Source organism: Carassius carassius, chromosome 42 (genome assembly GCF_963082965.1).
Source record: "Carassius carassius chromosome 42, fCarCar2.1, whole genome shotgun sequence".
Lineage (NCBI taxonomy): Eukaryota > Metazoa > Chordata > Actinopteri > Cypriniformes > Cyprinidae > Carassius > Carassius carassius.
The window spans coordinates 4,642,331-4,655,316 of NC_081796.1; the positions used below are offsets into that span (position 1 = coordinate 4,642,331).

The 12,986-nt window shown below is 35.6% G+C and overlaps 1 protein-coding gene across 2 annotated transcripts in view; it reads left to right on the top strand.

Annotated features, from left to right (window-relative positions):
- The first annotated feature begins 718 nt into the window (after positions 1-718).
- Positions 719-12,986, top strand: part of LOC132123941 (cyclin-Y) — a 52,727-nt gene continuing 40,459 nt past the window's right edge. The window contains exon 1 of one of the 2 annotated variants that reach the window (XM_059534628.1): positions 719-1,200. In XM_059534628.1, coding sequence (XP_059390611.1) covers positions 1,047-1,200 — 154 coding nt within the window. In that variant the 5' untranslated portion in view covers positions 719-1,046. The remainder of the gene's footprint in view (positions 1,201-12,986) is intronic. The other variant, XM_059534629.1, reaches the window with a different exon arrangement.

Genomic DNA, 12,986 nt, shown 5'->3' on the forward strand with positions numbered 1-12,986 from the left:
ATGTATACTTACACTGTAATATGGACACATTAAAATAAAGTGTTTTGTTTTTGTTTTGTTTCTTTTATGTGCTATTTATATCATGCCTTTTGTGTGTGTGTGTGTGTGTGTGTGTGTGTGTGTGTGTGTGTGTGTAAACGTACTTGAGCGGCACACTTTGCAGTTTATGATGGCTTTTGTTGATGTTGAAAAAAAATATGAAACAGTCTATAATATTATGAAACTGGTTAAATTTAAGCAATTTTTTTTGTTACTTATGTTAAACTTATGTTAAAATCGAAATATGATCTATTAAAAATCTGACTAATATTTCATAAGTCAGGGGTTTGTAGGATTAAGCAAATGTATATATATATATATATATATATATATATATATATATATATATATATATATATATATATATATATATATATATATATATATATATATATATATATATATATATATATTATTTTTTTGTATATCTGTATAGAGTACTTTATATACAGCATATAAACCTTCAAAATATAAACACAATCTATATTATGTTAACATTCAACAGACTGTTTAATGCGAATGGTTCCATTCATTGATTAATATTTAACCAAATCAACGTAGTTCCAAACAACCAATAACAAGAGACAAATATGCCAGATCAAATCTCCAGGCACTCATCATATCGTATTAATATTACAATCTCGTGCAAGCAGATACAAAATGTATCGTTCTGAGTGACGTCAGGCGCTGAACCGGAAGCTGTTTCGTCTTCTCTGTCTGTGTGTGTGTGTTTGTGACTGAGAGCTGGGTGATACACTGACAGCTGAACGATACGATGTAACAGTGACCTCCCCGAGAGCAGTCCGCGTGGATTATGTGTTGATTTGAGGGGGATGCTCGTGATCGTGACCCGCTGATGTCTCCACACGAGCGTTTCGCGCGGGCGTGATCTTCTCGCGGATCGCAGAGCCCGTGTTTCCTCCCGTTGTCCGCGGCTGTTACGCCCATCATCTGCGGCAGGGCTCCGTCGATCAGTGCCGCTCGTTGATCCGCACACACCGGGACTCATGGGGAACAGCACGTCCTGCTGCGTGTCGTCCAGCCCGAAGCTCCGGCGGAACGCGCACTCGAGGCTGGAGTCGTACCGGCCCGAACCGGAGCTGAGCCGCGAGGACACGGGCTGCAACCTGCAGCACATCAGCGACAGAGAGAACATCGACGGTGCGTGTCCAGCATCATACACGTTACACATTTATTAACCGTGTTGGTGGAATAACGCTCACTGAAGAGAAAACTGCTCGTGAGGGTTATGTGCTTTTTGGAGAGTTTACCACACACTCTTGTTTCAACCCAACTTTGGGCCAAATATGGACTAACTCAACTTTTGGGTTAAAAATGTAAATGTAATGTAAAGATAGAACCTAACTGTTCGGTTTGTCCATATTTGACCCAGCTGTTGGGTTGAAACGACCCAACAGTTTTTAGAGTTTATTGAAGTACCACGTGAACACCATTATCCTTACTGTAGGTGGAACTACCATGGTATTACCCCTCTGTACTATGGTAACACCTTACACTCTGTTAAGGTAATCAAACAGTGTTATATTAACAGACGTCTTGTCAGTGTATTACAACAATACCATAGTTACTGTTAGTTTAAAACTCTCGAAACTTGGTTTTAACCATCACTGTCACGGATTTATATACCTTACAGTGTGATCTACAAAAACTAAGGACTTTACTATGCTTATTACCACAGTATTTAGTCTACTACATGATGCGTCACTATTACCACAGTGTACAATCTTGGACATGTGCCATGTAATGATGCAGATCCCACTTTAAATTAAGTAGCCTTAACTTACATTTAAATGAATCATTGGGTACCATGCATTTATTGTGTGCATACATGTTTTTACATTGCACTTGTGTGTGTGTGTGTGTGTGTGTATATATATATATATATATATATATATATATATATATATATAACAATACCTGCATGTAATTACATCTGTAGTTAGATTTATAATTACACTATTGACCCATCCCATAAACCTTAACTCACACTTACACATACCACCCAACCGTCCCTAACCGTACACTTATCAAAAGCAAAAAAAGTGTTTTGCAATATAATATGAGCACAGCAAGTACATACATACTTATTTTTTATGTAAGTGCCACTTAATTTAAAGTGGGACCCTTTAGCATTTATGTGCTTCATAGAAGCTTTTCCATCTAACTTTACCGTAGTACCACCATAGTGCTAACTCACATGTTTATTAGCTTGCTGAAACTGACGGTAGATTTGATCTGTTGACGTGGAGAGTGGACCCAGCCATGTTCTAATGTGATTTAACATCTAGCAGAAGACAGAGGCTGATGAGAGTGTCATGCGATCGCAGGCAGAGCTCATATATACGAGGTAAAGCTGATCCAGGAACAGTTATGCTCACTATCACATGATATTCATCTAGATATGCAACTTGTAAAACCAACATACTCATACTGTAGGTAGGCGCCATGAAAAGTCTTTATTTATTGGTTTGTTTGAACTGTTAGATTTTTTGATTTCATGACATTTCCATAATTTAATAAAGGAACAATTAACGCTTAATTCATGCATTTTAATCGATCTGATGCTATTTATCGTTCTAGTTATTGGTCTTTGTGATGACAAACTTATATATTTATTTATTTATTTTTAATTCTCATGCAGTACTTAATAACTGGAAATAAACTGCACTTTTTTTTTTGTTGTTGTTTTGTAGAACTATTATCTTTTATTTATATTTATATATTTTTTTAATTTAATATTTTCATTTTCAATCATTTTTAGTAATTTAATTTTTTTGTTATATTTTATTAGCTATACATTTTATTTTTATTTCCTGTTTAGTTTTATGTATTTTAGTACACAAGTTAAAGGTACAGGTTGTAGGACCTGGCACTAGAGGGCGCACTATCAAAACAATAACAATCGCGTGGTTTGATGACGCTAAGGAGGAGCGTGGAATGATGGGATTTATTATCTTCTACCCAACCGCTGACGGCCATCAATCAGACAATATGAAAACGATTATCACTTGTTCAACAAATATATACACTCGTGTACATTCAAAAAACAATAATAGCAAAGGCGAGTTCAACGATTTGCTCGAGTAGATTACATACAAAGTCAATGCAAAGACGCGATCAGACTATGGATCGTACGCTTACGTTTACGGGAGCTGTCCTTGTCGACAGAACCAGCGGCAGACGGTAACCGTAATTATGTTCCATAAAGGAGTAACACAATCCACCATAAAACGTGCAAGGAGTAGTAAATAAGGAACAGCTTGAAGTAAGCTGGTTTGATGGACGCTAGACACTACTTCCGCATTTGTCCACGACACTGTTGTCATGTGGTTTCTACGTCAGTAAAGACGGTAACAAAGGGTAACTAACGTCACTGACGGGCGACTACTCTGCCCCGTGTCACTGTTTAGAATGGGAATTTTCTCATGATTTACAAGTAGTTGAAAACATTAGAGATATTGTTAGTAATCAGCTGGACAAAATATATAACACTAGCCTAGTGGTTTTTTGGATATTTTACTGCAAATGTCTTACAAATTGTACCTTTAAACTAAACAAAACTTATTTTCCTTGCAGTTGGCTGAAATATTTTATTTTCTTTCAAGTGTTTTTTTTTTTTTGGCTTGTTTTTATTTTATTTTTTTACAAGTAACAAAAGTGTAAGGATTGCTTTTTTTATGGTTTTAGTATTTAACTTTGATAGCCCTGTTTAGCTATAAAATATGTCTTTGCCCCAGAAATTCATATTAAATAATTATCCAGTAATTACAAATGTCTGTCCACATGTGCGCTTCTAAATATATCTCAGGTACACTTCTGAGGATGAAGACACATAAGTACATCCTTAAGTACATTGACATAGAAATGCTTCTATTGCACACTCGTGTGATACACTGCAGATGGTTCAGGGTCAGTCTGTGTCTGTCTCCTGTGATGAGAGAGCTGTACTATGATTAACACGGTCCATTGTGATTCAGACAGCTGCTTTGTGAATCAGAGCACCATGCAAATATAAACTGATATGCAGATATTTTTTTTTAACTGATTAGTGCATGACAACAAGAATGTGAAAACATTCTATTTGGAAATTAAAAGTAATTATATAGACTTTTTGACTGTTTTGATGAATGACCATACTGATGTACTGTAGCTGTGAGTGTTGGACATATTAAAACCAAATTGCAGTGTTGCTACTATTTCCAGGTCATTTAATTAATTGGCCCCGGTCACCCCACATGGATCATGAGCTATGCAATATCAATATCTTTGGTTTGCACCTTTCCACATGCTTTTACTCATTAACATGATGCTGTACAACATCTATTCTGTTGCCTGCAGTGCAATGTGACTCTGGCATGATTGAGAGTGCAGTACAGTGAGGCATTTGTTTGCAATTACACTGTGACCCTCCAAATGTGTGACTTGAAGTCAGACATTACAGGGCTCTACAGTCGGCCACTTCAGTAGTCAAACTACTGCGACTATGAAATAGGGCTGCACGATATTGGGAATAAATGACATTGCGATATTTTACTTTTCTGCGATATGAAATCTAATCTAATTTTTTCTTACAAACAAAAATGGGGTGCGCACACTTACATTCTCATTTTAAATGATTATTATTTATAATTGATTATAGTATTATTTAAATTAGAGTAAATTATTTGTTTGTAACTTTAGGATATGGTTTGAATTGTTAACATTTAAACTAACTTGAACTTACCACGAGCAATACTTTTGTTACTATATTTATTAATCTCGCTCTCTCTCTCTCTCTCTCTCTCTCTCTCTCTCTCTCTCTCTCTCTCTCTCTCTCTCTCTCTCTCGCGGGCTCTCTCTTTCTCTCTTGCGCGCTCTCTCTTTCTCTCTCGCGCTTTCTCTTTCTCTCTCTTTCTCTCTCGCTCCCCGTTCTTATATGCACCCTGTTAAACTGACAGGACTTAAAAACACATGCAATTGATAAACTTTCACTCTATGATGGTTAAACTGTGCAATTAATCCGCAAATCACATTTGTCAAGGGCCGGGAAGCAGCTGGCCCGTACGGTTAATGAGTAACGGAACAACTACAACAGCCTACATCGCACATCCTGCGATGTGACTATCGTGGATTCGTACATCGCGATATCGATGCTTAAATGACACATCCTGCAGCCCTACTATGAAAGAATATTTGGAGGACCAGCGCGATTGACCTGACCAAACATAACTGTGGATTTAATCAGAATCCACTCATCATTCAAAACAACAGCGTTTTGTTCAGTGAGTTCAGCTCAGTTGTTCAGCTCACGAATCATCTCATTATTACAAACAAATTGTGGACAGGGTTTAAGTAAGGCCTAAAAAAAAAATTTGTTTGGTTCCGGTTTCCGACCGACCCTGTCAATTTATGTGCGACCCAAATTTATTTTATGAGACTGGGGAAGAACGGTCTTTCACACATCGTTAATTAAATTACAGTTTCCTTTAAATGCTGTTTTACACTTAAGTAATCCGTTAAAAACCATTAAGTATTGCATCAAAACCCTTTAACTGTCAATTCCTAAAGTGAGCTATAACTTAAGGTTTGGAAATCGTAACATTAAGAGAAACACGGGGGGAGGGGGGAGTAAACAATATATCGCGGAACAGAGAGGGCACTGACAACATGCTGACAGACAGGACATTAACATTACCAGCTTACTTTTAATATGAAACAAAGTCTCATTTGGTTATTTCACCTTTCAAATGTGGTCATTTTTTTAAGAAATGTAAACAATAAATACCGTTTTGTGGCTCTTGAATGTGTCGAACAGATCGCTGTAAGTTAGATCATCAGTTAAAACTAACTGATCGTCTCTTGCTTCTAGTTAATTTATAGCATCAAAATCAAATAAACCACATAAATGAACATAACAAAGAATGTTGTTTGACTACAAAAAGATGTACACTCCGTTTTTCAAGTTCAAATCCTCCATGTTAATCTACTATGAGATCGCCTGTCAAACTCCCGCGAAGGCTTTTTGTGTGTGTGTGTGCGTTTTGCGTGTCTATGGCAACAACAGACTTTAAACGGGAATACAGAATCACGTAAAAGTACCGGTACACACATTTAAAATCAGCGCGCGTGTGTGTGTGTGTAAAACTGCCACTGGAGAAAGAAAAAAATAAATAAATAAATAAAAAAAAAAATCCCTAACGACCAATGACCTCAACTGACAACCAACCGGAACCAAACTTTTTTTTTTTTTAGGCCTAATAGATTCATTGTGGGGAGATCGGTTGATTATAATGGAATTTTGTGAGATTGCGATGAACTAAGAAGAGTGGCAGCTTTTAAGGATTGAGTTTGTAAATTTCATTTTATTTATTGTCTCTCAAATGAAAGAGTCAACTCAGAATCATTGAAACGAGTCGTTTTAAAATGAATTCTAAGCCGTTTCATGTTGACTTCAACACAAAATATTAGCAAATTGCCTGCCCACTTGTTGGTCTTTTCTCATTGGTCTGAATGAAAATGCAAATGTATTCTTTGTCACTAGGTGCTGCTTTTGGAGCAGTAAAAATAGCAGTTTCCCCGGAAACCCTGTACACAAAGTAGCACTGCGCTCACAAACGGTGCTTTATCAGGCATCACCGACACGATGAAATGAAAATTAGAGCAATCACCGCAGATTAGCATCATGCAAAGGGGGTGTTTGGAAAAATAAATCGTTGAACGAATTGTTTGGAAGTCGTTGAGCAAATAAGGTAAAAATAAATGCATATTATAAGACAATGAAAGTGTTTTTGACCTTGCATGCATGTCAACCTGTTGTTGGGCACTCCCAGAACCAAAATATGAACCTTTCATAACCCATAATAGGGCCACTTTAAATAAATTTATATAGTGAGCCAGTGATTCCATTCATAAAGACAGCCACTTGCTTTATTCCTAAATGAATCAGCCTTTTGAACGAATCAAGTGAATGAATGATTCAGTGATCGAATCAGTGACTTGCCGCCATTTACTGCCAGTTTTAGTTATATTTTTAAGTAGTAGTTCAGTTATTTAAATCATTGCATATTTCTATATGTTTTATTTAAAACATCTCAACATGAATTTATGAATGTAATTGTACTCATGCCACCTCTGAGCCTCATTAAACGGATGTAAATATAACTGCATGCCACTTTTGTCTTCTCTGCCATCTCTGTAGTACAAATTGATTTTGTTAATACTGATTTCATACGATTGGCAACTTATTCTTCTTCTTATTCTATTGTTTTATACATTTTAGAAAATATTATAAATATAAATAATAAAAATTAATTTGACATTTAATAAAATTAGAAAATTACACCATTACGAAGATAAAAATAAAATAAATAAATACCCCTGTTAATTACTTTAAGGAATCAAATATCACCTCTTAACGGGAAGGCAAATTTTTGATCAGAATTTTTGATCATTGATCGAAAGGTGCTCCTGATTTTATCTTATTTTTTATTTTATTTTTGTAACTTTTTGAGAAGTAAATGCAAGATCACATTTGTAGCCATATATACCGTTCAGAAGTTTAGTTTAAAGGTCCCGTTCTTCGTGATCCCATGTTTTAAACTTTAGTTAGTGTGTAATGTTGTCGTTAGAGTATAAATAATATCTGTAAAAGTTTTAGATATTTTATTTAACAGAATTCGCCTACAAAAAACGACCCGTTTGGACTACATCCCTCTAGTTCCTGCAGTAATGACGTCACTAAAACAGTTTTTTGACTAACCTCCGCCCACATGAATTAACAAATAAGGGGCGTGGTCTTGTTGCGCTCCGACAGAGAAGAAGGAAGAGCTGCGTTTGTGTTTGCCATGTCGTTGAAACGCTGTTATTTTCAGTCCAATCATCTTTGTTTGGGCTTCCCAGGGACGCTGTACTTGGAGATTAATGGTTACAATTTATGTTTAACTCGGTTCCCGAAAATTATAATCCACATGTAAAACTATGTGCAGCACATTTTGCTGAGGACAGCTTGCTGAGGACAACTTCCTCAATCTCAATCAGTTTAATGCCGGATTCGCACAAAGATTATTCTTGAAAGATGGAGCAGTTCCCTCTTTGTCTGGAGAAGGCGTTGTTTATGGACCACAACCGGTGTATTTTATTATTTAAGTTGGTGCGTTTAACAGTTTCTGTAACTTACTACACAAAGGGCAACGCTGTTTAGCTTTGTTATTAGATGTTAGGGCTGTGCAAAAAAACAAATGCGATTTTCATGCGCTTCTCGTTAGTAAAACGCTCCTGTGATTATAAGTACATCTCCAGCACATGCTCCTGCCCACTTGCTTCTCAAAACTAGTCCAATCACGTTACCAGGAGGGCAGCCTGCGCTCAGCTGCTGTCGAATCACAACACAGGAACCGCTGGCCCAATCAGAACTCGTTACGTATTTCTGAAGGAGGGACTTCATAGAACAAGGAAGTCATCAGCCCGTTTTTGTGACAGTGAAAACAGCGGTATACAGATAAGTGAATTGTGTGAAAAATACTATGTTTTTTTTACACACGAAACATGAACACATGTTATATTGCACACTGTAAACACAATCAAAGCTTCAAAAAAGCATGAAAAACGGGACCTTTAATGTTTTTTTAAAGAAGTCTCTTATGCTCATCAAGGCTGCATTTTTTGATCAAAAAGCAATCTGGCAAAATGTTATTACAATATAAACTAATGGTTTCTATTTTAATATCTTTTAAAATATAAGTTATTTCTGTGATGCAAAGCTGAATTTCCATCAGCCATTACTCCAGTATAAAATGTCACATGACCCTTAAGAAATCATTCTAATATGCTGATTTATTATTAGGATTATCAATGTTGGCAACAGTTGTGCTGCCAAATATTTTTTGGGAAACTGCAATACTTTTTTTCAGAATTCTTTGATGAATAAAATGTAAAAATAAATAACAGCATTTATTCAAAATGCAAATATTTTCTAACAGTATAAATCTTTGCTATATCTTAACAATTTAACACATCTTTGCAGAATACAAGTTTTAATTTCTTTCAAAAAAATAAGTGAAGAAAGAATAAAAAATTGACTAGCCCCAAACTTTTGGACTGTAGTGTATATTGTTAGAAAATATTTCTATTTTAAATAAATGCTCTTCTTTCAAACTTTTTATTAATCAAAGAATCCTGAAAAAAAGTATCACAGGTTCCAAAAAATATTAACCAGCACAACAGTTTCCATCACTGATGATAAATCAACATATTAGAATGATTTCTGAAGATCATGTGACTATAGACTGGAGTAATGATGCTGAAAATACAGCTTTGCATCACAGGAATAAATTACATTTTACTGTACATTAAAATAGAAAAACGTTGTTTTACATCATAATAATATTTCACAATATTACATATTTTCCTGTATTTTTGATCAAATTAATGCAGCCTTGATGAGCAAAAGAAACTCCAATAAATAAAATTGTTCTGATCTCAAACTTTTGACTGGTAATGCATATGTATGTATGTGTGTATATATATATATATATGAATGTATGCATCTATTTCCACAATTATGAAAAAAAAAAAATGCACATCAGCAATCTCAGAATCAAAGTCTAAATGTGCAGTTTGGGCATAAAAAAGTCAGTCAGAACCAACACGTTTTGTATGATGTTAACTAGGGATGCACGATCATGATTTTTCATGGCCGATCCCGATACCGATTTTTTACAAGCAAACTGGCCGATTCCGATACCGATACCGATTTTATTTTATTTTTTTAATCTTTTAAGCAACAAACAAGAAAGAAGGAAAGTGTGCATAAACAAGATGTTTCTTTGGTATTTAATAGGCCAAACTGGCTTTTGGCTATTGGAAACAATAACTGTAACCATCTGAAATTAACAGCAGTAACTGCACATTAAGTAGCTTACATTCAATACAAACACAGATGGTACAGACATCAGCATTCAGCTTTTTTTTTTGAATTGGGTTGAAACTACAGAGAACTGGCTTTAAATAAAAGATTTACTGTAACCATGTGAAATTAAAGGCAATAACTGCATAGTTCTACAATCCAAACAACACAATCAACACACATTCAATAAGAGGTTCTTAATCAGCATTCAGTATTTTAGTTTTTACATTTGGTTTTAAATAAAAAAAAAGGTCTTTACCAGTGAGACTAAATAAAATTATGCTATATAAATACATTTTCCAAAATGTTAAAATCAAATAATGTTGGTTGCGAATAAAACAAAGATGCAAAGTGTTTCATTCATCCAATTAAAAAAAAAAAATAGGGTAATGATTCACGTCTATATTTTTTTTTTTTACTTGAGCAAATGAAAAATAAATAACTTATTGTCTCAAGTAAAAAAAATATAGATGTGAATCATTACCCTAAAATGTTTTAATTGGATGAATGAAACCACTTTTTTCAGTGTGCTACAGCAGGTGATTTTTAAATCAAATTAAGTCGATGTAATTTTAAGGTAAAATAAGAATAATCATCCTAATGCAGAACTGACGTTTATTTCTGGCTTTTCAAACGTGTATGCAAGTTCTAAAAAAAAACATTTCAGTTTTGTCACCGTTTAGTCCGTTTCGTTTCTCATCCAACACGTGAGAAGTTGATCTGAACATCTCTTCACGGTCTACTCGTGTTCAGGGCTTTAATGCGCAGGAAAGGGTCTCTTATTTGTGCGCCAGTACACCAACGGCGGATCGCTTCCTGCTATCTGTGCCTCAGACAGGAAGCTCTGCACTTCCAGTGCTGATCGGCTGCCTGTGTCCTGCGCACAGATTTCGAAATACTCTTCCACACAAATGACATTGAACGATTACAATGTAGTCTGTGCACGCAAGCGCACTTCCGGAAAAATCGACCGAAAAAAGACCAAAAACCGGCCGATTGCCGATCGCGTATTTTAAGCAAAAACCGGCCTGTTCCGATTTATGGCTGGTCAACCGGTGCATCCCTAATGTTAACTAACTCAGCCAAGTTTTTCAACTCTTTAACATGCAGTGTGAAGTATTTCACTCTGTTTTGCTGATCATTCCAATTGTTTGATTCTTGGTTAATTATATTATGTGCTGGAGATGATAAAAAAAAATATATATATATATATATATTTTGTGTGTGTAGTTCTTTATACCTATTATAGGGAATGAATGAAACTGACATATTCGGCTTGTCAAAAGTTTTTACATTCGTTGACTTACATTTGTTAACATTTGTTGACTTTTGAAAATCTATTCGTATACTGACGCCAAAATAGCTGAAAGGAAACCAACATAAAACTCCAGAAGGTGACAATAGAGAAGTGACAAACACATTCTATTTGAAGATTCCGTTCTAAATCATCTGATGTCACATGATGGGAGTGAGCTCAAACGAGCCTAATTTTAGCTAACATTCAGGGCTCATATTTGCTCTGGCAGAAATGATAGGGAGATTTGTGTTGATTCCTGCTATTGCACCAGAGCCCAGGTCTGGAGATGTTTTAAAATCCCTCTGGATTAGCACAGAGACACAGGCAGTTCAGGATGCACCATACGGGAAGGGAACAATGAGAGGGTTAAGCCCAAAGTAGACTTCAGTTTCGATGCAAACTCTTTCATGGGCATTCAAAACATGTTTAAAGCATATACAATGGCATGCAACGACTACTATGTACGTTTGTCATAGACTATTGAAAGAATTTATCCAAAAGTCTGTGCACAGTTTTGCTACTGAGGTTTAAAACAGAGAATATGATTTAATCCAGCCGAATTCCAGTGTGAGATTTTGTTGCAGTTTGCTTCAAATGAATTTAGGGGAGGAAAGTATGGACAGACTTTTTTTCTCAGAATTGCATGATATAAACTCGCAATTGCAAGATAAAAAGTCAGAATTGCGAGAGATAAAATCTCAGCTGCGAGAAACAAATCTGAATTATGAGTTTTTATCTTGCATATATGACTTTATATCTCACAATTATGACTTTATAACTCGCAATTATGAGTTTGTATCACGCAATTCTTAGGAAAAAAAAAGTCAGAATTGTGAGTTTGTATCTCGAATTGTGACTTTTCTCTCGCAACTAAAAATGTATACAGTATCTCACAATTCTTTGAAGAAAAAGTCAGAATTGTGAGAAAACCTTTTTTTTTTTCAGTGGCAGAAACGGGCTTCCGTAGGAAAGGATGAGTGCACCTAAGCTAGACTAGAGAGTGAATATGAGACGGGCCGTGTATGTGGAAAGACTGCTGAGCTGATGACAAACCTCAGCTGAATCTAAAGTGCATCTACATAAAATGAGTCGGCTGTGAAGACGCTCTCTAATCGTTCTTAATCACTGTCAGTCTCAGTCATGAATGAACCCGAGTCATGTTTGACATTTGACATTTTCTCACTGTGATTTTTGTCCTCTGAAGGAAATGACACACAGGAAGTGCATTGGTTTCCCTTCCTCAGCCACGTCCGTGTGTTGTGTGCTACATTGTTTCACGTAGGAGCTGCAGAAATGAGCGGGTTTGATGAGGCTTCGTGAAATATTCAGAAGTCCTTCTCACCAGGACTGGGACATTGAGCCAAAAAAATGATTCATCTTCAGCCATTATACAAGATTCTGAATCATTTATTATTATGATTTTTATTTATTTTTTTTATTACCATTTTATTTATTTATTTACTTATTTTTTAATTTAGTAAAAGTTTTTTTTTTTTTTCTTAAAACAATTTAAAAAGATATGTATTGGGGTTCTCTAAATTCATAACATAAGTGGCAGTAACAATTGGTGTACGTCATAAATCACACACTTCTACTTCCCCCGCAGCTTTGCTTTGTATTTCTTTACCGGGTTTTTTTTTTTTCACAAATGGGTTATCTTGTGTTTCATGTGGAGTCGGTTCTACCCACATCCATGCTTGATTTTCTTTGCCTAATTTTGTAAGTACTGTAGGTCTGTAGACAGTC